The following is a 20,894-nucleotide window of genomic DNA, read 5'->3' on the forward strand; positions in this document are numbered from 1 at the left end:
GCACAAAAAACCAGTGTGGTTCATCGTGATTAGCCTGAGTGACTGGAAGAGACAAAATGGAGTGTGAAGGGGACCAGATAGCAGAGCCTTGAGTGCTTGGACCTTCTCCCAGCAGTGCTGGAGAGCCAAGGAGGAGCCGTGAACAGGAGCTGGGCAAGGTCAGCCCTGAGACCTTGTTGGGGACAAACAAGGGGTGGGACAAGAGGTCAGGATGCCAGGGAGAACATCCCGGGAAGAGGACGAGGCCTGAGCTGGGGCAGTGACCTCTACGGGACTCCAGCCCAATGTCCATCTTCCCTCCCATTCTCCATGTACTCCTAGCCAGACACAAGACAAAGGCAAATATCTTTTATTTCAGTTTTAGAGAAGCCACCAGCCTCTCCCCTCAACAGAAGCACAGGAAGACATCCGGTCAAGAAGGCACTGAGAGAAGAGGCATCGCCACCATCAACTGCTGAGGAGAGAAAGCGGAGAGAGGATTCAGAGCCCAGGGGTCCAGCCCCCTGCCCCCTCTTCCCTCAGATCCAAGAGTTTAGGCCTTCCAGGGTTCCTAGCTTCCCCAAACCCCCAGCCCCCCAGGTACCTTTCTCTTCTGATGGAAGGCTGCCTTGCTCTCATCACAGTTGATCCGCAGGGGGATGTAGGTATCCAGATGGTACAGCTGCTGGGGGCCCCCCATCACCAGGCGATTCTCCCCGACTTCCAGCGACAGCCCCAGAGCACCATCCTGGAGGTGCGGGAGAATCAGCCCACCCTTCCCTTCCCAGCAGCAGGATGATCAGAACACAGACCAGAGAGAGAAGCCTCACGTGTTGGGGTACCATATTTAAAGAGTCTAATTGCCCGGGAAAAAGGTGAAACTCAAAGTGTTAGTCACTGTCATGCCCCACTCTTTGAGACCCCATGGACTGTAGCCCACCAGGCTCCTCGGTCCACGGAATTTTCCAGGCAAGGATACTGGAGCGGCTTTGCCATTTCCTTCTCCAGGAGATCTTCCCAACCCTGGGATTTAACCTGGTCTCCTGCATTGCAGGCAGTCTGTCTACCATCCGAGCCACCAGGGATGCCCCGGAAAAAGGTGGGACACAGTAATACAGGTCTGAGCACTGTAAGGACGGCACCAGAAGTGGGCCTAAGGACCCCAGGGAACAGAGGAGGCAGCTGGGGTCACGGGGCAGCACTAGCCAGGCTCACACTGGTCTAGCAACATTCGTTGGAATCTCTCTCATCACTCCCTGTCCAAGACCCCAGACCTCCCGGGAATGCGCTCACCAGTTTGGGGAGGTCGATTTCAGCCAAGAGGAGGTCAGGGGCCTCCAGCCAAAGGCTCAGGTGAGGCTTCTCAGGGCTGGGGAGGAACAAGACCCAGAATTCAGGAAAGCCACCAGGGCTTGGCCAGGACTATTGCCTCTTGCTCCCTCCCAGCCCTGGGGCCTCAGGACACCTTCCCAGGTGAAATTCCACTTCGCTTCCTTCTGTGTTCCCAGAGCCCCAGGACCCCGTCCCGAAGTATGGAGCGAGATATTACAAAGAATGTCGGGGAGACAGGAGATAGGGGCCCCGTCGAATGCCCACCCTGCCTCAGGTCTCGGGGAGCTGGGCGTGTATAGGTTCCCCAGCTCCTGGATCCGAGGACGCTGCTGGGAGCGGATATTTTGCTGGGAGATGGAGCCCAGGAAAGGTCTGTTCTTCAGTATGCGCCACTCTGAGGGGAAGGAGCACAGGGTCAGAAGTCACATGAGCCCAGGTTTCCTTCTGTTCTTTCTCCCCAGGGGAAGAGGGTCCTGTGCTGGGAGAGCCTCACGGGAAAGGCTCCGGGGTCAGGGATCTGACCACACCTGCGAGCTAGACTTTAGAAAGCCTGTCTGCATTAGCCCCGCCCCTTCGGGCTCTCCAGACCCCGTCCCTTCTCTGAAATCCTGGGCCTCTTTCCCTCTCCTCCCAGAGCCCTCTTCCTGAACTCTACAGCCTAGAGTGTGCCCAGTCTCTTCAGTCATGCCCAACTCTCTGCGACCCCGTGGGCTGTAATGTGCCAGGCTCCTCTGTCCATGGAATTTTCCAGGTAAGAATACGGCGGCAGGATGCCATGCCCTCCTCCAGGGGATTTCCCTGAGCCCAGGATGGGCTCCTGCGTCTCCTGCAGTGTAGGTGGATTCTTTACCGCTGAGCCACCGGGGAAGCCCCCTACAGCCCAGAGGCTAGTATAACCCCTGCCCACACTAGTCCTACTTCTCGCAGGAGCTGCCCCCGAACTGCACCGGGGCTGCTCCTCCCGGCAGCCCTGGCCCCACCCCCTCACCTGGATTCAGCTGCAGGCCGTATTTGTCCTCAAGGCCCTCTCTGGCGATGGTGATCACGAGCTCTCGCAAGAAATCGCTGTTCTAGGGATGAAGAGAGAGGAGATGCGGGAGCGCTGAAGGGGTGGAGGGAGAGGCCCCGGCCCAGGCCTCCCCCGCAGCCCCGCCCCCAACCTGCATCCTCCGGAAGAAGTCGCTGTTGACAGCTACGTCGTAGGCGGTACAACCCTGGCCTTCTGCGGGGAGAGAAAGGGGGTGAGACCCCCAGCCCTCGGTGGGAACCCCAAGGCCCAGACACAGTCAAGGACAACACAATCAAGGACAGCAGCCACGGACCCAGAGAAACCCAGAGACAATTAGGAAGTCAAAGACACCAAACTTGCCAGTCTGGACTCATACCCACCGCCTAGTCTCGTCTCTTCCCCTCTGGCCCTTTCCCACCAAGTCCCAGAGCTCACCCTGCTCACCCTCCCCAGTTCACAGTCCTCCCAGGGCTCCCCAGCGCCACTGGGGTAAGGCTGAGTTCTTCAGCCTGGCGCTGGAGGCCCTGCATGGTTAGCTCCCTTCCAGCTGCAGAGAATTTCACTTCTCCCGCTCTTCGTCCCTGTAAATTTCCTCCCATCACTACCGATCACTGACCAACTGAATCATTTCTCCAGCCTCTGGACCCCTCTCTCCTCTCTGCTTAAGACCCTCTTCTCTATCTTGGCCTGATGAACTGCTCTGATTCCTTCCAATCTTATATCCAATGTGTCCTCCTCCAGGAAGCCTTCCCCGATCCTTTAGTGGGAGAGAAGAACCCCCTCCAGCCCAGCACAGAATCACACCATACTGAAATCGCATCTGCCTCCTTTGCCCTCATCCAAGACTGAGAGTTTCTCAAGGGCAGGTTCTGGGTTTTGATAAGTGCCTACTTCCCAAGGCACTGGCCAAGGAATCATCCCAAGAGGCTTCAGGGGACACATGTGAATTGAAAAAACAAGGATAGAGAGACAGAAACTCAACAGAGATGAGACAAGGCAGAGACATAGAGACAGGGGAGAAGGGTGCAGGAGAAAACAGGGTTGAGTGAGAGCTGGCCAAGGACTAGAGTCAGATCAGCTAATGAGCACCTTCCCAGCCCCACTCTCTCCTGGGGTGGGGCATGGAGAAGTGCCAGACTGGTCAGGTGAGTAGAACCAGGACTGCCCAGAGAGACTGTGGACACCCAGGAGGTTAGAGATATGCCTTGGGGAAAAGGATCAGATAGAGGGTTGGGGGCACAGGGGAACAAGTTTCCAGGTTCTGAGGGAGGGTGGTCCTGGGTCCTGGAATCTTTGGTCCTAGGGAAGAAAGGATCATGGGGGTGGGGGTGGGGGGTAGACTCCTGGGTCTTCTCAAGGCACTGACTTGCATCCAGTTCCGCATGTGGCTCTCCCAGACTCATGGGGATGCGAAACCCAGCCTGGTCTTCCTCCAGCATTTGAAGCAGCTCATCCTCGGTCAAGTCAGCCGGTGGAGGGATGGAGGGAGAGTGACAGATGTTGACGAAAACCTTCCCTTCAGCTGAGTTTGTCTTGATGCAGAAACCTGGTGGGAATGGGTTTGTCCTTGACCATCTGTCTCTGCGTGGGTCTCGGTGTCCATCCTTCTTTTGATCTGTTCCCCCTCCTTGAGTATTAGTCCTCCACTTTCTGGGTCTCTTCCTTGGGATTTCTGATTCTCTTTGAATCTCTGGCCCCCGAGTCACCCATTCCCTCTATCTCTTTTTAAAATTTTTATTGGAGTATAGTTGTGTTACTTTCTGTTACACAGCAAAGCAAGTCAGTTCTACATATATACATATTCACGCTTTTTTAGATTCTCTTCCCATACAGGTCATTACAGAGTACTGAGTAGAGTTCCTTGTGTTACACAGTAGGTCCCTATTAGGTTTTGATGGTGGTGTTTTTTTTTTAACTTTTTGGCCACTCTTAGTAGCATGTGGGGTCTTGGTTCCCTAACCAGGCATTGAACCTGAGCCCTCTGCAGTGGAAGCTTGGAATCTTAACCACTGGACCGCCAGGGAAGCCCCTAGTTATCTATTTTATATATGTGTGTGTTAGTCACTCAGTCCTGTCTGACTGTTTCCAACCCCATGGACTGTAGCCTGCCTGGCTTCTCTGTCCATGGAACTCTCCAGGCAAGAATACTGGAGTGGGTTGCCATTCCCTTCTCCAGAGGATCTTCCCAACCCAGGGATCAAATCCAGGTCTCCTGCATTGCAGGCGGATTCTTTACCGGCTGAGCCACCATATAGTAATATATATATATGTCCATCTCAATCGCCTAATTTACTCCTCCCCCTCTTTGGATCTCAGTAACCTCCCTGCTTCCTCTGGGTCTCTGTTCACTCTCACCACCCAAGGCCTCTATACCCTGCTACTGTGTCTCCTTCCCCTCTCCTCTCCTTATGCTCCCTGTCCCCAGGCTGTGTCCACCTCTCTCTGGGACTCAATCCCTCTCTCCTTGGGTTTCTGTCTTTCTCACCAGGTTGAGGCTGTATCTGTGTGGATTCTGGTCTGCTTGTTTGGGCTTGCTGGAGCTCCTTGGAGGCCTGCGTGAAGAAAAACAATTTCCAGGCTTAGCATTTGTGCTCTCAGAACCCCCTCATTTGTTCCTCAAGGGTTCACTGAGTAATACTGTTTACCTATATGAGCCAGGCAGGGCATAAGACATACTATGTCCCCTTCCTACTTTGAGAAACCTGAAGAACAACCCCAAGCTTACTCCCATTTCATCCAAAGAGTAGCAAATTTAAACAACTACAACTCCCATAGGCCCTGTTGCCTTCCCAGTGCATGCTGGGAACTGTCGTCCCCTTTCTGAGCGCGCACACGTTCACAAACCACACCCCACCAAAAAAAAAAAAAAAAAAAATTCCCCCGAATCCCCTGGGACCCAGGAGTCCATTCAGTCTGCACCTGCAGCAGCAGCTCCTGGAAACGCGACGTCTCAGCGCCCATCGTCTCTGCATCGTTCAGCTCCGGCACCAGCAGCTTCGAGTCGGCCATGGCCCTGCAACAGACCTAGGCGTCCTCAGCAACCTCAACGTGGGGGGACCTTCAGCGGGAACCGAATTCTGAGGACTGCTTCCTGGTCCTCAACCGACTCCCGACACCCACAATTCTGTACGAAAATCTGCGGACCTGGCCTGAGACTATAATTTCACTCAGACCAGATACTGCGTCAAATCTCTCGGGAGCCAGTATCTCTAGACTAAGTGCCAAATATGTAAATAACAAGCACTCTTCCGGTCTCTGCGTAACCAGGAACTCGGATAGGCCACACTTCTTACTAAGCAAAGCTCATTCACCAATCCTACAACCGCATTCCTAATCACAGACCAATCCAGTCTAAGTCTGAAGCCACGCCACTATCTCAACCAATCAAAACTAAATCTTGGTAGTCACTATTTGACACACTTCCTGTGTGGTATAAAGCCACACTTCCGCCCCTTCTCGCCAGCCACAGAAGCTACACTTCCGCCCCTTCCCGCAGCCACATCTGGCCAGATTACTGGGCAAAGCTAGCACACTTTTAAAGCCTTAACCTCAATGAAGTGAAAGTCGCTCAGTCGTGGCCGACTCTTTGTGATCCCATGGACTGTAAACCGCCAGGCTCCTCTGTCCATGGAATTCTCCAGGCAAGAACACAGGAGTGGGTTGCCATTCACTTCTCCAGGGGATCTTCCTGACCCAGGAATCGAACCTGTGTCTCCTGCATTGCAGGTGGATTCTTTACCGTCTGAGCCACCAGGGAAGCCCCTTTACCTCGGTGTCCATCCTAAAAGACTCCTGTCTGATCTCAATCACCTCGTCCTCAAAAGATAGATTCGATTCTCAAGTAAAGGTATTTCGGACTAAAAGTCACACTTTCGATCTCCAATATGAACAGGGTGATGGGAACACACCAATTCGGCCACTCTTCTAAATATGAAGGCCTCGGAACTATTTGAAGGCACCCATATTTTCTTTCTCGGCTTTCCCGCTGGCTCAGCGGTAAAGAATCAGTCTGCAATGCAGGAGCCGCAGGAGATAGGGGTTCGATCCCAGGGTTGGAAAGATCCCCTAGAGGAAGGCATGGCAACCCACTCTGGTATTCTTGCCAGGAGAACCCCATGCATAGAGGAGCCTGGCGGGCTAGTCCATGTGATCGCAAAGAGTCGGACACGACTGAAATGACTTAGCACATACATTTTCATTCCCCCGCCTTTGAGGACTGCGCATGCTCCAAACTGTACTTCCCACGCACAGACCTATAAGCGGAGTAACCGGGTGCTAAGGCGGAGTTACCGCCTATCTCCTGTAGCTCCGCCCTTTGGGCTACAGGGGGCGGTGCTGCCCTTCGGACCTCCACGTTCTTTCGGGCAGAGAGCCCTGCAGTCCGTGGAAAACGGTCTGAGAGAGTGATGGCTGCGGCGCGCACAGCATCGCGGGCCTGCGAGATCTTCACGACGCTGGAATACGGACCGGCACCGGAGAGCCACGCATGCGCACTGGTGAGGGCTTGCCTGGATCCGCGCTGCCTATCCCCCTTCGCGGTCTTTAGGGCCCAGTTTTGCTCGCGGACTCCCGTGATCCACCGCGGCAGCTCAGCAGCTCCGCCCCCTCGGCTCCCGCTGCTCCGTGGGATCCAGGCTGGAGGGCGTTCCCTTGGCCCTTCACGGTTGCTGTCTCTTTGCCGTTTTGTCTGTTCTCGCGAGTCTTCGTGCCTGTTCTGTTCCACGCCCCAAGACTCGGTGTACCGTTTCTCCTACTCTTCAGAATCCATCCAGTGGGTCCTGTGGTTCTTCAGGGTCCCCTCAGAACCTCCTGTGATCCCTGCGGACTCAGAATTCCTGTGGCGCTCAGAATTCTGAGGGCGCTCAGAGCCTGCGTAGATTTCCCGTGATTCCTCAGAACACCCTATGGCTCCCGGGGCCCTAGAATTCCAGGAGGAGGTCTCCTTTGACCATCTGGAGACCTCCAAGGAGCCCCCGGGATTCCTCAGCCATCACTTCAATACTTGTGAAGTTCCTATAGTCTCAGGAACTCTCAGAACCCCAGGATATATCAGAACTTCCTGTAATTACCTTCGACCCCTCAGAATAATCTCGTGGGGCTCCAGTGATCCCTCAAGAGTCCCCCAGAACGCTCTTAGGGTTCCCTGTATAAGTAGTGAAAGTCGCTCAGTCATGTCCGACTCTTTGCGACCCCATGGACTATACAACCCATGGAATTCTCCAGGCCAGAATCCCTTCTCCAGGGGATTCTTGCCAGCCCAAAGATCGAACCCAGGTCTCTTTCCCGCATTGCAGGCGGATTCTTTAGCAGCTGAGCCGCAACAGAAGCCCAAGAATACTGGAGTGGGTAGCCTATCCCTTCTGTATAAGTAGAGTGCCTCAAATTTTCTATACAGGTCCCTCAGAATCCCCCATGGAGCCATCCTGATCTCACAGGGCCCTCTGGCACCCACGTGTAAGAAGCTTGGGTTTCTCTGGAGGGAAAGAGGAAGAGGTTAGAACAATGGTTCACATACGTGGAAGAAGATAAGACCAGAGCCTGGTGTGGGCTGTAGAGATGCAGGAGGAACAGGGTTTGAGATACTGAGAGGGCAAGGACAATGCCTCGTGTCTGGCCCTGTCCTTGTCCTCCCACCTCACCCAGGAAGAGTAGGGTTGCAGAAAGGTTGGGCTTGGTTATCACAAAGCTGTGATGAGAGGGACCTGGGGACAGCCTTGGGTCATGTGCAGGAGTCAGATACTGCCTGTGCCTGGGCCTCGGGTCTGGAGACAGGGAGCTCACAGAAGAAAGAGAATTGAATAGTGGGAATGATAAGATTATTTAGAAATGTAGTGTAGGGCTTCCCTGGTGGCTCAGCGATTAAGAATCTGCATGCAATGCAAGAGACGTGGGTTTGATCCCTGGGTCAGGAAGATCTCTGAAGGAGGAAATGGCAACACACTCCAGTATTCTTGCTTGGAAAATCCCATGGACAGAGGAGCCTGGTGGGCTACAGTGCATAGAGTTGCAGAGTTGGACACGACTGAAGCGACTGAGCACGGGCACAGTGTACTCTCACATCAGTGGATCTGGGATGGAATACAGAGAATTCCCACACTTGGAGGTTGGTTAGAAATGGACTATCCTGAAATAGTAATAATGGCATAATACTCAATAAATCGCTTATATTTGTTGAGTGCTTTCTATGTGCCAGCCTCTGTGCTTAGGAAGTGCTTAGTCACTCAGTTGTGTTCAATCTGTGACCCCATGGACTACAGCCCACCAGGCTCCTCTGTCCATGGGGATTCTCTAGGCAAGAATACTGGAGTGGGTTGCCATGCCTCCTCTAGGGGGTCTTCCCAACCCAGGGATCGAACCCAGGTCTCCCACATTGCAGGTGGATTCTTTACCGATGCCAGGGAAACCCCTGTGCGCAGGATGATATCATTTAATCCCCAAAACAGTTGTGAAAGGGGATTATTGTCATTTAGTGATAGCACACAGGCTTAAAGAGGTAAGTAATTGGCTGATGGTCAAGGTGAGGACCCCGTGGACTGTAACCTACTAGGCTTCTCTGTCCATGGGATTCTCCAGGCAAGAATACTAGAGTGGATTGCCATTTCCTTTTCCAGGGGATCTTCCCGACCCAGGGATCGAACCCGGGTCTCCCTCATCAAAGGCAGACGCTTTAACCTCTGAGCCACCAGGGAAGCCTGATGGTCAACACAGCTTAAATGTCAAACTGAGATTTGAACCTGAACCCTGGATTCCAGAGCCCATGGACCCCCACAACTCTCACCACCACCCCCCTGCCGCCCCGCAGCTCAACCTTACAGTCTGTGGACCAGATTCAACCAGCTAACATGTTTTCTTTGGCCTGAACTTTATTTTTAAAAATGTGCGTTAGTGGACAACTAATTTCAAGTAAACATCCGGGATTCCAGCTTCTCTTGAAAATAAAATTCCAAAGTTTGGCAACCTTTGGCTCACATTCCCTGACAAATATCATCTGGATCCAATAGCTAACTGTCTTTTTAGACAAGTCCTGAGTTCTTGGTCTCTACCAGTGGCCTCTTCTCACCCCAGCATGGCCTGCCAGGACCTTGTGGAACATTCTTTCCAGGTTTTGTTTTTCTTTGAGGGGGGAGTTTTGCAAACTTTCACAGAGTACTTAAATTATGAACTCTAATTCACTCATCACTCAATGTCAACAGTCATCCAGTGCTGCAGCTCTTTGTTTTCTCTTTTTTTTCCTGGAGTGATTTAAAACCCGATGGCCTGTTAACTTCTCATAAATATTTGAATCTTCATTTCTAACGGATAAGGACTCGTTTTGCAACATGACCACCAGGCCATTTTCACATTAGCAACAAGAACAGCCATTCTTTAATATTGTCTAGTGTCCAACTCATGTTCACACATCCCCAACTTTTTCTAAAATGTGACTTCCCATGGGGGCCTTTGAATTTGGAACTTCTGAATTTTTACTTTACTTAAAAATTGTTTAAAGAGAAACGAGGGCATTTCCCTGGTGGTCCCATGGTTAAGACTTTGCGTTTCTACCACAGGGGCTGTGGGTGCAATCCCTGGTCGGGGAACTAAGCCCAGCATGCTGCATGGGATGATCAAAAATAAATAAGAAGAATTTTTTTTTTTTTAAGAGAAAAACGAGGACTTTCCTGGTGGTCCAGTGGCTAAGCCTCTGTGCTTCCAATGCAGGGGGTGTGGGTTCAATCCTTGGTCAGGGAACTAGTCCCCACATGCTACAACTAAAGATCCTGCTGCCACAATAAATGTCGAAGATCCCACATTCCACAACTGAGACCCAGTGCAGCCAAGTAAATCAATAATTTTTTAATCTTATTAATTATAAAAAAAAGTAAACAAAATGAGAAAGCCTACCTGGTAGAGTAAGAGAAAAATCAGGAGACTGAGGCCTTGGGGATGCAAAGAGAAAACAGTCTGCAGAAACAAGAGAGTAGGAAGGGTATCTTAGATTTAACAAGGATTTGGGGAAGACAGGACCAGGGAGAGAAACAGGAAGCAGAGATGGTGAAATGCAGTAAAATTAATAGAAAGTCTTAAGTAAGTGCCCTTCTGAGCATATGACACGTAGTGATCCATTTAATTCTCACCACTGACCTGTGACATAGGGAGGGACTGTGATTATCCCCATCTTCCAGATGGGCTAGCCAAGGCCAGAGTATTATAAGATCCAGGCTAAGAGTGCCCTCATACAGGGGGATGTGGAAGCCACCTGGCTTAAAAGTCCCACCTCCCAAAGAGACCCTCTGGCAGTGGTACAGTCTGTGGACATTGCTTCCAGGGTCCTGGCAAGGGACATGTCCAGCCTAAGAATGTGGAGCACTCCAGGAACACTCAGGGCTCTGACTTACTGCTAGATTGTTGTTGTTGTCCTTGTTGTCCCGTTGCTAAGTTTTGTCTGACTCTTTGTGACCCCATGGACTGCAGCATGCCAGGCCCCTCTGTCCTCCACTATCTCCCAGAGTTTGCTCAAATTCATGTCCATTGAGTTGGTGATGCTATCTGATCATCTCATCCTCTGCTGCCCCCTTCTTCTGTTGCCCTCAGTCTTTCCCGGCATCAGGATCTTTTCCAGTGAGCTGGCTTTTCACATGAGGTAGCCAAAGTATTGGAACTTCAGCATCAATTCTTCTGGGTTACTTTCGACTGGTTTGCAAGGAGTGATCTTCTTGGTCTTCTAGGAACTCTCAAGAGTCTTCCCCAGCCACAGTTAGAAAGCATCAATTCTTCGGCACCCAGTCTTCTTTATGGTCCAACTCTCTCATCCACATGTGACTACTGGAAAGCTTTGACTTTGACTTACGTATAGCTTTGACTGTATGGACTTTTGTTGGCAAAGTGATGTCTCCCACTGGATTTTTACAGTCTATTCCCAGTTTTCCCAGTCCAGGTATAGTGGATCAGTCAAGGGTCAATGTTGTCTAGACATATAACCAATTTTATCAGATTTCCAGGGAAATCATTTCTTTTCTTTTTAGCTGCATCAGGACCTTAGTTCCCTGACTAGGGAGCCAACCCACATTAGAAATGCAGATGCTTAACCACTGGACCACCAGGGAAGTTCTAGTCATTTCTATTCAAGAAGGTCATTTCTCCATGGAGAAGAAAAAGTTTTATTAATCCTTTGTTCACATTCTCCATGTGTAAAAGTCAATAGGACATCCTTCATACACTGCTGGTGGGAAATGTAAAATGGTTGCTATGGTAAACAGTTCGATGTTTCCTGCATAAGTTACTCTGAACATTGCTATGTGATCCAGCAGCTCTGGGGTACATGTACCCAAAAGAAGTAGACAGGTATTCAAACAAAGACTTGTACATGAATGTTCACAGCAGTCCTATTCACAATAGCCAAAAGGCAGAAAATAACCCAAATGGCCATCAACTGATGAAGAGATAAACCAAATGCCATCACTCCAGACAATGGAATATCATATCAAAAAAAAAAAAAAATTCGTGAGCTGAATGAAAGTGAAAATACAACATAACAACTTAAAAAACAGAATTTAAAAATGGTGAATTTAGTGTTTTAAAATGGTAAGGAACCTGCCTGCCAATGCAGGAGATATGAGATGCAGGTTCCATCCCTGGCTTGGGAGGATCCCCTGCAGAAGGTCACGGCAACCCATTCCAGTATTCTTGCCTAGGGAATCCCATGGACAGAGGAGCCTGGCAAGCTATGGTCCATGCGGTCACAAAGACTGAGTGACTTATCACACACATATATTTATATGTATTTTCTTCCTACACAGGAAAATAACTGATGAGGCAAAAGGGGCAGATATTCCTCTCCCAGAGGACTCTGGGTAGGGGTCCAGCTCCCCCAGCCAGCTCTCAGACCCCTTTCCTAACTGTTTCCACCTCCCCCAGGCCTGGTTGGACACCCAGGACCGGCACTTGGGTCACTATGTTAATGGACAGTGGTTAAAACCGGAACACAGGAGTTCAGTGCCTTGCCAGGATCCCATCACAGGTATATGACGTCCCCCAGACGTGGGAGGGAGAGGCATCTGTGGCCCCAGGCATCCCCACCAACAACACACCAGTCCCTTTGCTCACGGGCCTGAAGGCAGGGAGCAGCTGGTGGGAGAAGAAGGCTGAGATTTCTGGCTCCTTTGATAACAGTCCTCCTAGCTATGGTCCTAAGCCCCTATGGATACTTTTGAAGTTGCTGTCTCATAAAATCTCATCCTTGCCTGTGGGCAGCAGTCAGAGCAAAGACCTATATAGATTTATCCCCATTTGTCAGATGATAAAACTGAGACCCAGAGTGGGGCAGGGGACCAGCTTTACTGCCTTGGGGTACTCCTGGGCTCCAGAAATGTCAGCCCCCTCCATTTCTGACAAAGGCTCCCCTCACCTTCCAACCGGGTCCCCCCATTCATCTCCCCAGGAGAGAACTTGGCCAGTTGCCTGCAGGCACAGAGTGAGGATGTGGCAGCAGCTGTGGAGGCTGCCAGAGCCTCGTTGGAGAACTGGAGCACGCAACCCGGAGCGTTTCGGGCCCAACATCTGACCAGGTGATGCACTCAAGGTGTGGACCCCAGGGGATGGAGACAGATTTGAGAACAAAGACTCTTTCCCAACATCACACTGAATTCATTGGCAGCTCAGGCTCGTGTTCCCAGCTTGCCTTTGAGCAGCTGAAACATCCATTTCCCACTGTTGGCTGAGATTTGTAATGACAAAGCCTGATTCCCTGAATATCCTTGGGACTCTTCAGGGCACCATTTCTCAACAGCTCCTTGGGGCTGGTGAAGCCCCCAAAACTTTTTTGGGTTTTTTAAACATTTATTTATTTGGCTGTGTTGGGTTTTAGCTGTAGCATGATGAGTGTGTGCTAAGTCGTTTCGGTTGTGTCCAGCTCTTTGTGATCCTATGGACTGTTGCCCGCCAGGCTCCTCTGGCCAATGGGATTCTCCCAGGCAAGAATACTGGAGTGGGTTGCCATGCCCTCTTCCAGGGGATCTTCCCCACCCAGGGACTGAACCCACGTCTCCTGCAGCTCCTGCACTGCAAACTGATTCTTTACCACAGAGCCACCAGGGCATGTGGGATCTGTAGTTGTGGCATGCAAACTCTTAGTTGCCGCATATGGGACCTGGTTCCCTAATCAGGGATTGAATCTGGGCCCCCTGCACTGGGGGCGCGGAGCCTTAACCACTGGACCACCAGAGAATTCCCACCCCAAAACACTCTCGGGGAAGTTAGAGACAAAGATGCCATTTCCCAAAGAACAACTGAGATTACAGGTTAAGCTTTCATTTCCTGGCACCTTTGAGGGAGGTGGCCAAGATCTTTACAGAGCAACCTGAGGTTTTGAGTATTTCCCACGTTACATTTCTCATCAACCTTTGGTGCCCTCCACCCCTGGTAGATAGTGTGGGGATGCCCCAAGGGCTCCTGGGAACTATAGTTCAGGGACACAGCCTGTGTTCCAGGACTCTACCTGGCCAAGGGGTGGTAAGAAATGGGCATCCCCCGCTGCCTGCTCCACAGGCTGGCCAAGGCAATCCAAAAGCACCAGCGGCTGCTGTGGACCCTGGAGTCCCTGGTTACCGGACGGGCCGTTCGAGAAGTTCGAGACAGGGATGTGCCCCTGGCCCAGCAGCTGCTCCAGTACCACGCGGTCCAGGCACACACCCAGGAGGAGGCGCTGGCAGGCTGGGAGCCCATGGGTGAGCCGCAGGAGTCCCAGCCCCTAGCCCTCACCTCCCTCGCCCTGCCCCCGGGGCCTGCACCCAGTCTCCTTTGTTCCTGCAGGAGTGATTGGTCTCATCCTGTCCCCCACCTTCTCCTTCCTGGACATGATGTGGAGGATTTGCCCTGCGCTGGCTGTGGGTAAGTGGTCAGCGGGGTCCTGGACCCCTGCGTCTGAGGGAGGAGGGGCAGGGGGTCTGGACCCCTGCGTCTGAGGGAGGAGGAGCTGGGAGTCTGGACTCCTCGGTCTTGAGCTGCCTACTTCCCCCAGGCTGCACTGTGGTGGTCCTGGCGCCCCCAGCCTCCCCGATGCCCCTCCTCCTGGCCCAGCTGGCAGGGGAGCTAGGCCCATTCCCAGGAATCCTCAATGTGATCAGCGGCCCTGCCTCCCTGGGGCCTGTCCTGGCTGCCCAACCTGGAGTCCAGAAGGTGGCCTTCTGTGGAGCCATCGAGGTATCTTGGAGGCGTGGGGCGGGGTCACGGCTGGGGCGGGGCCAGCGTGCTCCGCCCCCTTCTGAATGCTGTGCGACTCCTCTAGGAAGGACGCGCCCTAAGGCGGACCCTGGCAGGGTGGGGTCCAGAGCTGGGCCTGGCACTGGGCGCTGAGTCGCTGCTGCTGCTGACGGAGGTGGCGGATGTGGACTCGGCCGTGGAGGGTATCGTGGATGCAGCCTGGTCTGACCGCAGCCGGGTGAGACTCCTGTGCTCGTGGATCCCCCGTCCTGGGGGCTGGGCATTGTGTCACCAGAGCTTGGGCCTCCTGTCTTCTTTCATTTTAATTTTCAGTTCTTTATGGCTCCAAACCCTTTTATCTTTACACCATCGCCCCTCAAGTTTCTGAGTCTCCACGTTCCCACCTCTCCCGGTCCTGCAGATTAGGGGCCTCTGTATCTTTCGTTCACTGTTACTTTAGTCGCTGAGTCGTGTACACATCTTTGCGACACCATGGACTGTAGCCCATCAGGCTCTTCTGTCCATGAGAATTCCCAGGCAAAAATATTGGAGTAGGTTGCCATTTCTTCCTCAAGGGGATCTTCCCAGCCCAGGAATCGAACCCATGTCTCTTGTGTCTCCTGCACTGGCAGATGGGTTCTTTACCACTGAGCTACCTGGGAAGCCCCTATTGTTCATTGGGACTCTTCCTTTTTCTGAGTGTCCATGTTCTTGATTCCTAACCTCTCTGTTCACTCTGCGTCACCAGCTTTCTGTAACTCCACATCCCGCCTGGGGTTTGGAGCCTCAGGGAGTCTCCAGGGTCCTCGGCCTCTTCGCCCAGACCCTCCTCTGACCTTTACACGTATGTCCCCCTATCTTGGCCCTCTGTGGGTCTGTGGCCCGTCCACGTGTGCCCTGAGTTTGTCCACTCTGACCCCTCCCTTTTCCTAACAGGGGGGCCTCAGACTCCTCATCCAGGAGGCAGTGTGGGATGAGACGATGAGGCGGCTCCACGAACGGATGGGGCGGCTGCGCTGCGGCTGTGGGCTAGACGGGGCCGTGGACATGGGAGCTCGGGGGGATGCCGCCCGTGACCTGGCGCAGTGCTACGTGCGCGAGGCCCAGAGCCAAGGTGCACAGGTGAGCCGGGGTACAGACTCTGGAGTTCCGGGGGAGGAGGGGCCTGAGATCTCACTCCTGGGCCTGGGGGAGGAGGGGCCGGGGGCTGGACCCCTGGGTCTGAGGGAGGAGGGGCTGGGGGTCTGGATCCTGGTTCCTTGGGGAGGAAGGACCGGAAGGGACTCGCAGGTCTTTTCCTCTTCTCCCAGGTCTTCCAGGCTGGCAGTGTGCCCTCAGACAGCCCATTCTTCCCCCCAACTTTGGTCTCTGATCTGCCTCCAGCCTCCCCATGTACCCAGACAGAGGTGAGCCCTTTAGGTCCCAGAGGCCCTACTCTGTCCACCCATCCTCTGCTGGGCATGAGCAGCAGCAGCACACAGAGGTCCCTGGGGTGGCCATTTGGACTGGGTCTGGGGGCTGCTAGCTGTGGACCCCTAGGGTGTCATAGGGTGTCATGGGGTGTTGGAGGGAGGGACCAGCCAGGCCCTCCGAGCCCCTCTGTCACCCCCTCCAGGTGCCATGGCCTCTGGTGGTGGCCTCCCCATTCCGCACAGCCAAGGAGGCCCTGGCTGTGGCCAACGGGACGCCCCGCGGAGGAAGTGCCAGCGTGTGGAGCGAGAGACTGGGACAGGCCCTGGAGCTGGCCTACGGGTCAGTGGACACCCGCTGGGGGACACAGGGGTCCTGCTGGGAGGCCCCAGCTTCCGTCTCCGTGTCTCACCACTCTGTGGGTCTCTCCCACCATCCCATTCTCGCCTCTCTGACTCACCACCCCCCCAACTTTCTACGTTTCTCTCTGATGTCTCCTGCTCCCCACAGGCTCCAGGTGGGCACAGTCTGGATCAATGCCCATGGCCTCAGGGACCCTGCAGTGCCCACTGGTGGCTGCAAGGAGAGTGGGTCCTCCTGGCATGGGGGGCAAGATGTGAGTACCCCCCTCCCTGCATGGCACCACCCCTTCAGCCACCTTGTGCCCATCTCACGGCCTCTTGACTGCGCCTCTCCCAGGGTCTGTATGAGTATCTGCGGCCTTCGGGGACCCCTGCCTGGATTCCCTACCTGTCCAAGACTCTCGACTATGACTCCTTTGGCCTTGCTCTTCCTTCAACCCTACCAGCTGGACCTGAAACAGGGTGAGCTAGTGCAGGGACTCCAACTCCCAGAATTCCTGGAGGGTGGAGGGGAAGAGGGGATCCTCCCCAGACTGAAAGGAGGGTCTTTAGAGCCATGGAGGAGGGGGGTCCCTGAGTCCTGCTGAGAATTGCTTTCTGAGTCTTAACGGCCTCACCCCCAGCTGCCAGGCCTGACAAGAGTCTCAGTTCCGCTCGATGATATTCTGTGCTCCCCCAGAGATTGACGGGGCCAGGAGTGCGGGGTCCTGCAGAGGCTCGTGGGAGCCGGAGTGGTCCAGCCAGGGAGGGGTGAGGGTGGGTTCTGGGCCGGGGCGGCCCTGACCCATCCCCACCCCTCATCCTCCTGCAGCCCAGCACCCCCCTATGGGCTCTTTGTGGGGGGCCGTTTCCAGGCTCCTGGAGCCAGGAGTTCCAGGCCCATCCGGGATTCACAGGGCAGTCTCCACGGCTACGTGGCTGAGGGCGGAGCCAAGGATATCCGCGGTGCTGTGGAGGCAGCTCACCAGGCCGCCCCCGGGTAAGTTGGAAGGGGGAGGCCGGGTGCATCGCTTGAGATAGGCCAGGGGTCATGGGGTGTTAGAGGACAGGGTCTGAAACCCCATGGCTGGACTCCAGGCTGTGGAATCTGAGCTCTCGGAGCTGACAGGATATTTCCAGCCCCTCACTTTCCTCCCTGGGCAGATGGGCAGTGGGGCTTGGACCACCAGACTAGGGCCTGTGAACAGAGGTGGGGCACCAGGAAGAGCCAGGCTGAGGAAGCCAACCCCCAGTGTGCATGGTTGCGTCCACCCACAGCTGGATGAGCCAGTCCCCAGCGGCCAGAGCGGCTCTGCTGTGGGCCCTGGCGGCTGCACTGCAACGCCGAGAGCCCAACCTGGTCTCGAGGCTGGAGAGGCACGGCGTGGAGCTCAAGGTCGCCAAGGCGGAGGTGGAGCTGAGCGTGAAGCGGCTTCGGGCCTGGGGGGCCCGGGTCCAGGCCCAAGGCTGCGCCCTGCAGGTGAGAGGGATCTGTGGGCCAGCAGACAGAGCAGGCAGTCTGGAGTGGGGTCAGAGCAAGGGGTCCGGAAAGAGCAGACTGGGGGTCCAGTGGCTCTCTGGAGCCTGCAGGTGGGACCATCCATGGGACAACTCTTTTGGGAAACAGTTTGGCACTTTCTTAAAAAGTTAAATATACTTTAAACATGATTCCTAGGTATTTATCTAAATAAATGCAATTTCTAGGTTTTATCCCAAGAAAAATAAACACATGTATCCATACAAAGACTTATGCACAAATGTGTCTAGCAGCGTTATTCATAGTAAATCAAAAGAGGAATCCAGATGTCCCCAGTAGATTAATATGTAAACAAATTATGGTCCATCCATACCATAAGGACTTCCCTAGTGGTCCAGTGGTAAAGACCCTGGGCTTCCAATGCAGGAGGTACATGTTTGATCCCTTTCAGGGAATTAAGATTCCACATGCCATGTGATGCAATTAAAAGATTTTTAAAAAAAAATTTTTTTTTTTAAGGCATCCATATCATGGGGTCCTACTCACACTCGGGAAGGGACAAATTACAGCATGTGTGAAGCTTAAAGTGGCTATGCTGAATGAAAGTAGCCAGATAAAAGAGTACAGGCTGTATGATTCTATATCTAGGAAATCCTAGAAAACACACACTCGTTTATAAAGAGAAAGCAGGTCACTGGTTGTCTGAGGACAGAGACAGAGGGTTCAAGTAGAGGCAGGAAGGAAGGATTATCCAGGGGTACAAGGAAATTTGGGAGGGTGGTGTTCATTATCTTGATTGTAGTTGTTGGCTTCGTGGGTGTATACATATATCAGAACTCATCAAATGTACTTTTTAAAGTGTGTGCAGTTTAGGTGAATTCCCTGGTGGTCCAACGGTTAAGGCTTCCTGCTTCCAGTGCAGAGGGTGCGGGTTTGATCCCTGGTTGAGGGACTCAGATCCCACATGCCTCGAGGTGGCGGAGCCAGAAAAATAAAGTGTGTGCAGTTTAGTGATAGTCAATTATTAATATAGTCAGGAAGACCTTAAAACACATACACACACACATGCCAACAAGCCCATAGGCCAGGTTTTGAGATCTGTACACATGTTAAAATCATTCTATCCTAACAGCAAATCTCTGAGGTAGGCATTATTATTATACTCATTTTAAAGGTCACACAGCTGATGAGAGTATCTACATTACAATGATTGGAGTTGTTATGGAGAAGCAAACTGGGGATGAGAGGAGAAAAAGGGCAGGTGATAGAGAAGGTTGGAGGAGGGTAGTCAGCTCCCCTGCTCTGCCCTTGACCTCCTTCCTGTCCCTGCAGGTTGCAGAGCTGAGAGGCGCCGTGCTTCGGCTGCGGGAGCCACTGGGCGTGCTGGCGATTGTGTGCCCGGATGAGTGGCCCCTGCTTGCCTTCGTGTCTCTACTGGCCCCCGCCCTGGCCCACGGCAACACTGTGGTCTTGGTGCCCAGCGGGGCCAGTCCCATCCCTGCCTTGGAGGTCTGCCAGGTACAGTTGCCCGCCTGCCTGCCGCCACTCCCAGCAGCCTGGGGAGCAGCAGAGGGGATGAAAGATGCCCCATGGCTTGCAGCAGCTTAGCTCTCAGCGCCCCCCTTGGTAACCATGGTAACCCACATCCTGGTACCTGAGCCTTCAGTCCTTGTAGTCCCAGTGATGGTTCTCTCCAGACTGTGAGCCTTTATCAGTCATGACCCCTGTCCTGACCACAGTCATTCCTGCCAGGACCCCCATGGCCACTCCCTCGATGTTCATTCCTCACCCTCCCGACTGCCCTGAGCGTCTCTGACCCCCTTCCTTCCAACCCTGGATGGCCCTCTCTCCCATCCGCTAGGAGATGGCCGCCTTATTGCCAGCAGGCCTGGTGAATGTGGTAACAGGAGACCGGGACCACCTGACCCGCTGCCTTGCCTTGCACCAGGACATCCAGGCCCTGTGGTATTTCGGATCTGCCCAGGTACTTTTTGTTTTGCCATCTTCAGTGTCATAAACTTCACCAATAAACTCTACCTTTTCTGGGATCCTGGCTGTACTCCCCCTAGAATTCCCATTGCTAAAGGGGAGAAACTTCTGGGCAGCTAGGTTCTGAGGTCCTGCCCCTTTAGAGCCCCTGATTCTAAGGAAGAGGATCTCCGTAGCAACAAGGGCCTGATGCCCAACCCAAAGACCTACTCTCAATGGACAACCCATTGCTAAGGACCACACCCTAGCAACAGAGTCAGAAGCCTACAGTCCACCCTCTTGGTCTCCTGACAGTAACAGATGGAAACTCCTCGTCAACAGTTACCGCTGGCCCCATCCCTTTGAGTGTGGGCTGTTAAGGAAAGAAAGTTCCACAGCCATAAAGGTCAGCCTTGTTTCTCTCAGCATCTGGAAGGTTTGCTTGCTGGGAGCTGAACTTTCTAGCCAAAGAGCCTAGGTCAAGGGTCAAGCCTGTCTTCAGTAATAGCCCTTGTTGCCAAGGAAGCATGTGCTTAGCAACCAAGCCAGTAGATATGCTGACCATGCGTCTCTGCCTCTCCCCACACCAGGGCTCCCAGTTTGTGGAGTGGGCCTCAGCAGGAAACCTCAAGCCGGTGTGGGTGAACAGAGGCTGCCCACGCGCCTGGGATCAGGAGGCTGAGGGGGCAGGCCCGGAGCTGGGGCTGCGGGCAGCACGGACCAAGGCCCTGTGGCTGCCCATGGGGGACTGATTGCCCAGCACTCCCACTCCATCTCGGACAGGGAAGACATGGACCCCAACTGACGCCAGACATCTGGAACTTGCCTTAGTATGGTTCCCGTGCCCTCCAATAAACTCTGACCAATCTTGGCTGTGCTTCTGAGGGGAGGATGGGAGGAAATAGCAACTTCTGGCCTATTGAGGCCATTTCATTCAGAGACTCAGCGGCCCTGTGGACTGGCTCCAGGACAACGCAGTGCTTGTGAAACAGATAAAGGGGACGCAGAAGCTTTGGACGGGGCTCTAGGGACTCTTGTCTCTTCTCGTCTTTTCCATCCAGTGGCTCCTGCTCCCTGGCTTTCTCTGAGTATGCCTTGCCTCAAAATCTGTGATGTGCTGGTGTAAAGCAAACTGCAAACACACACACAAAAACAATTATACTCCAAAAAATAAAAAATAAAATACAGTGGCTTTCTGGAA

The 20,894-nt window shown here is 53.4% G+C and overlaps 2 protein-coding genes across 4 annotated transcripts; one reads left to right on the forward strand and one right to left on the reverse strand.

Moving 5' to 3' along the window:
* Positions 1-344: 344 nt before the first annotated feature.
* Positions 345-5,552, reverse strand: PIH1D1 (PIH1 domain containing 1). Of its 2 annotated transcripts, none has more exons than XM_068992480.1 (9): positions 5,240-5,552; positions 4,806-4,872; positions 3,687-3,866; positions 2,472-2,533; positions 2,300-2,381; positions 1,576-1,705; positions 1,273-1,348; positions 584-727; positions 345-454 (listed from the first exon to the last, which is right to left on the reverse strand). In XM_068992480.1, exons 1-9 carry the CDS (start codon positions 5,327-5,329, stop codon positions 413-415), a joined length of 873 nt encoding a protein of 290 aa, XP_068848581.1. In that variant the 5' UTR covers positions 5,330-5,552; the 3' UTR covers positions 345-412. The 2 variants fall into 2 exon arrangements, with proteins under 2 accessions (XP_068848581.1, XP_068848582.1); XM_068992481.1 differs by having other exon boundaries at positions 347-451.
* Positions 5,553-6,675: 1,123 nt separating this feature from the next.
* On the forward strand, positions 6,676-20,894 carry ALDH16A1 (aldehyde dehydrogenase 16 family member A1). 2 transcript variants are annotated; one of them, XM_068992217.1, is made up of 17 exons: positions 6,676-6,816; positions 12,215-12,317; positions 12,738-12,864; positions 13,844-14,022; positions 14,108-14,185; positions 14,316-14,497; positions 14,583-14,735; positions 15,434-15,619; positions 15,808-15,903; positions 16,113-16,249; positions 16,418-16,523; positions 16,607-16,731; positions 17,081-17,248; positions 17,527-17,728; positions 19,058-19,243; positions 19,587-19,709; positions 20,284-20,894. In XM_068992217.1, the coding sequence occupies exons 1-17, from the start codon at positions 6,727-6,729 to the stop codon at positions 20,443-20,445; spliced, it is 2,403 nt and encodes an 800-aa protein (XP_068848318.1). In that variant the 5' UTR covers positions 6,676-6,726; the 3' UTR covers positions 20,446-20,894. The 2 variants fall into 2 exon arrangements, with proteins under 2 accessions (XP_068848318.1, XP_068848319.1); XM_068992218.1 differs by lacking the exon at positions 14,583-14,735.

This window comes from Capricornis sumatraensis, chromosome 20 (genome assembly GCF_032405125.1).
Source record: "Capricornis sumatraensis isolate serow.1 chromosome 20, serow.2, whole genome shotgun sequence".
Lineage (NCBI taxonomy): Eukaryota > Metazoa > Chordata > Mammalia > Artiodactyla > Bovidae > Capricornis > Capricornis sumatraensis.

What these genes read in the sequence shown, in the direction of transcription:
- PIH1D1 (XM_068992480.1), bottom strand. Translation starts at nt 5,329, where the DNA reads ATGGCCGACTCGAAGCTGCTGGTGCCGGAGCTGAACGATGCAGAGACG. An exon ending in ACAGATACAGCCTCAACCTG is followed by an intron (nt 3,867 to 4,805) that starts GTGAGAAAGACA and finishes CATTCCCACCAG; the next exon opens with GTTTCTGCATCAAGACAAAC. An exon ending in CGGCCTGCAGCTGAATCCAG is followed by an intron (nt 1,706 to 2,299) that starts GTGAGGGGGTGG and finishes CCTTCCCCTCAG; the next exon opens with AGTGGCGCATACTGAAGAAC.
- ALDH16A1 (XM_068992217.1), top strand. Translation starts at nt 6,727, where the DNA reads ATGGCTGCGGCGCGCACAGCATCGCGGGCCTGCGAGATCTTCACGACG. An exon ending in TTGCCAGGATCCCATCACAG is followed by an intron (nt 12,318 to 12,737) that starts GTATATGACGTC and finishes TCATCTCCCCAG; the next exon opens with GAGAGAACTTGGCCAGTTGC. An exon ending in CCCAAGGCTGCGCCCTGCAG is followed by an intron (nt 17,729 to 19,057) that starts GTGAGAGGGATC and finishes CTGTCCCTGCAG; the next exon opens with GTTGCAGAGCTGAGAGGCGC.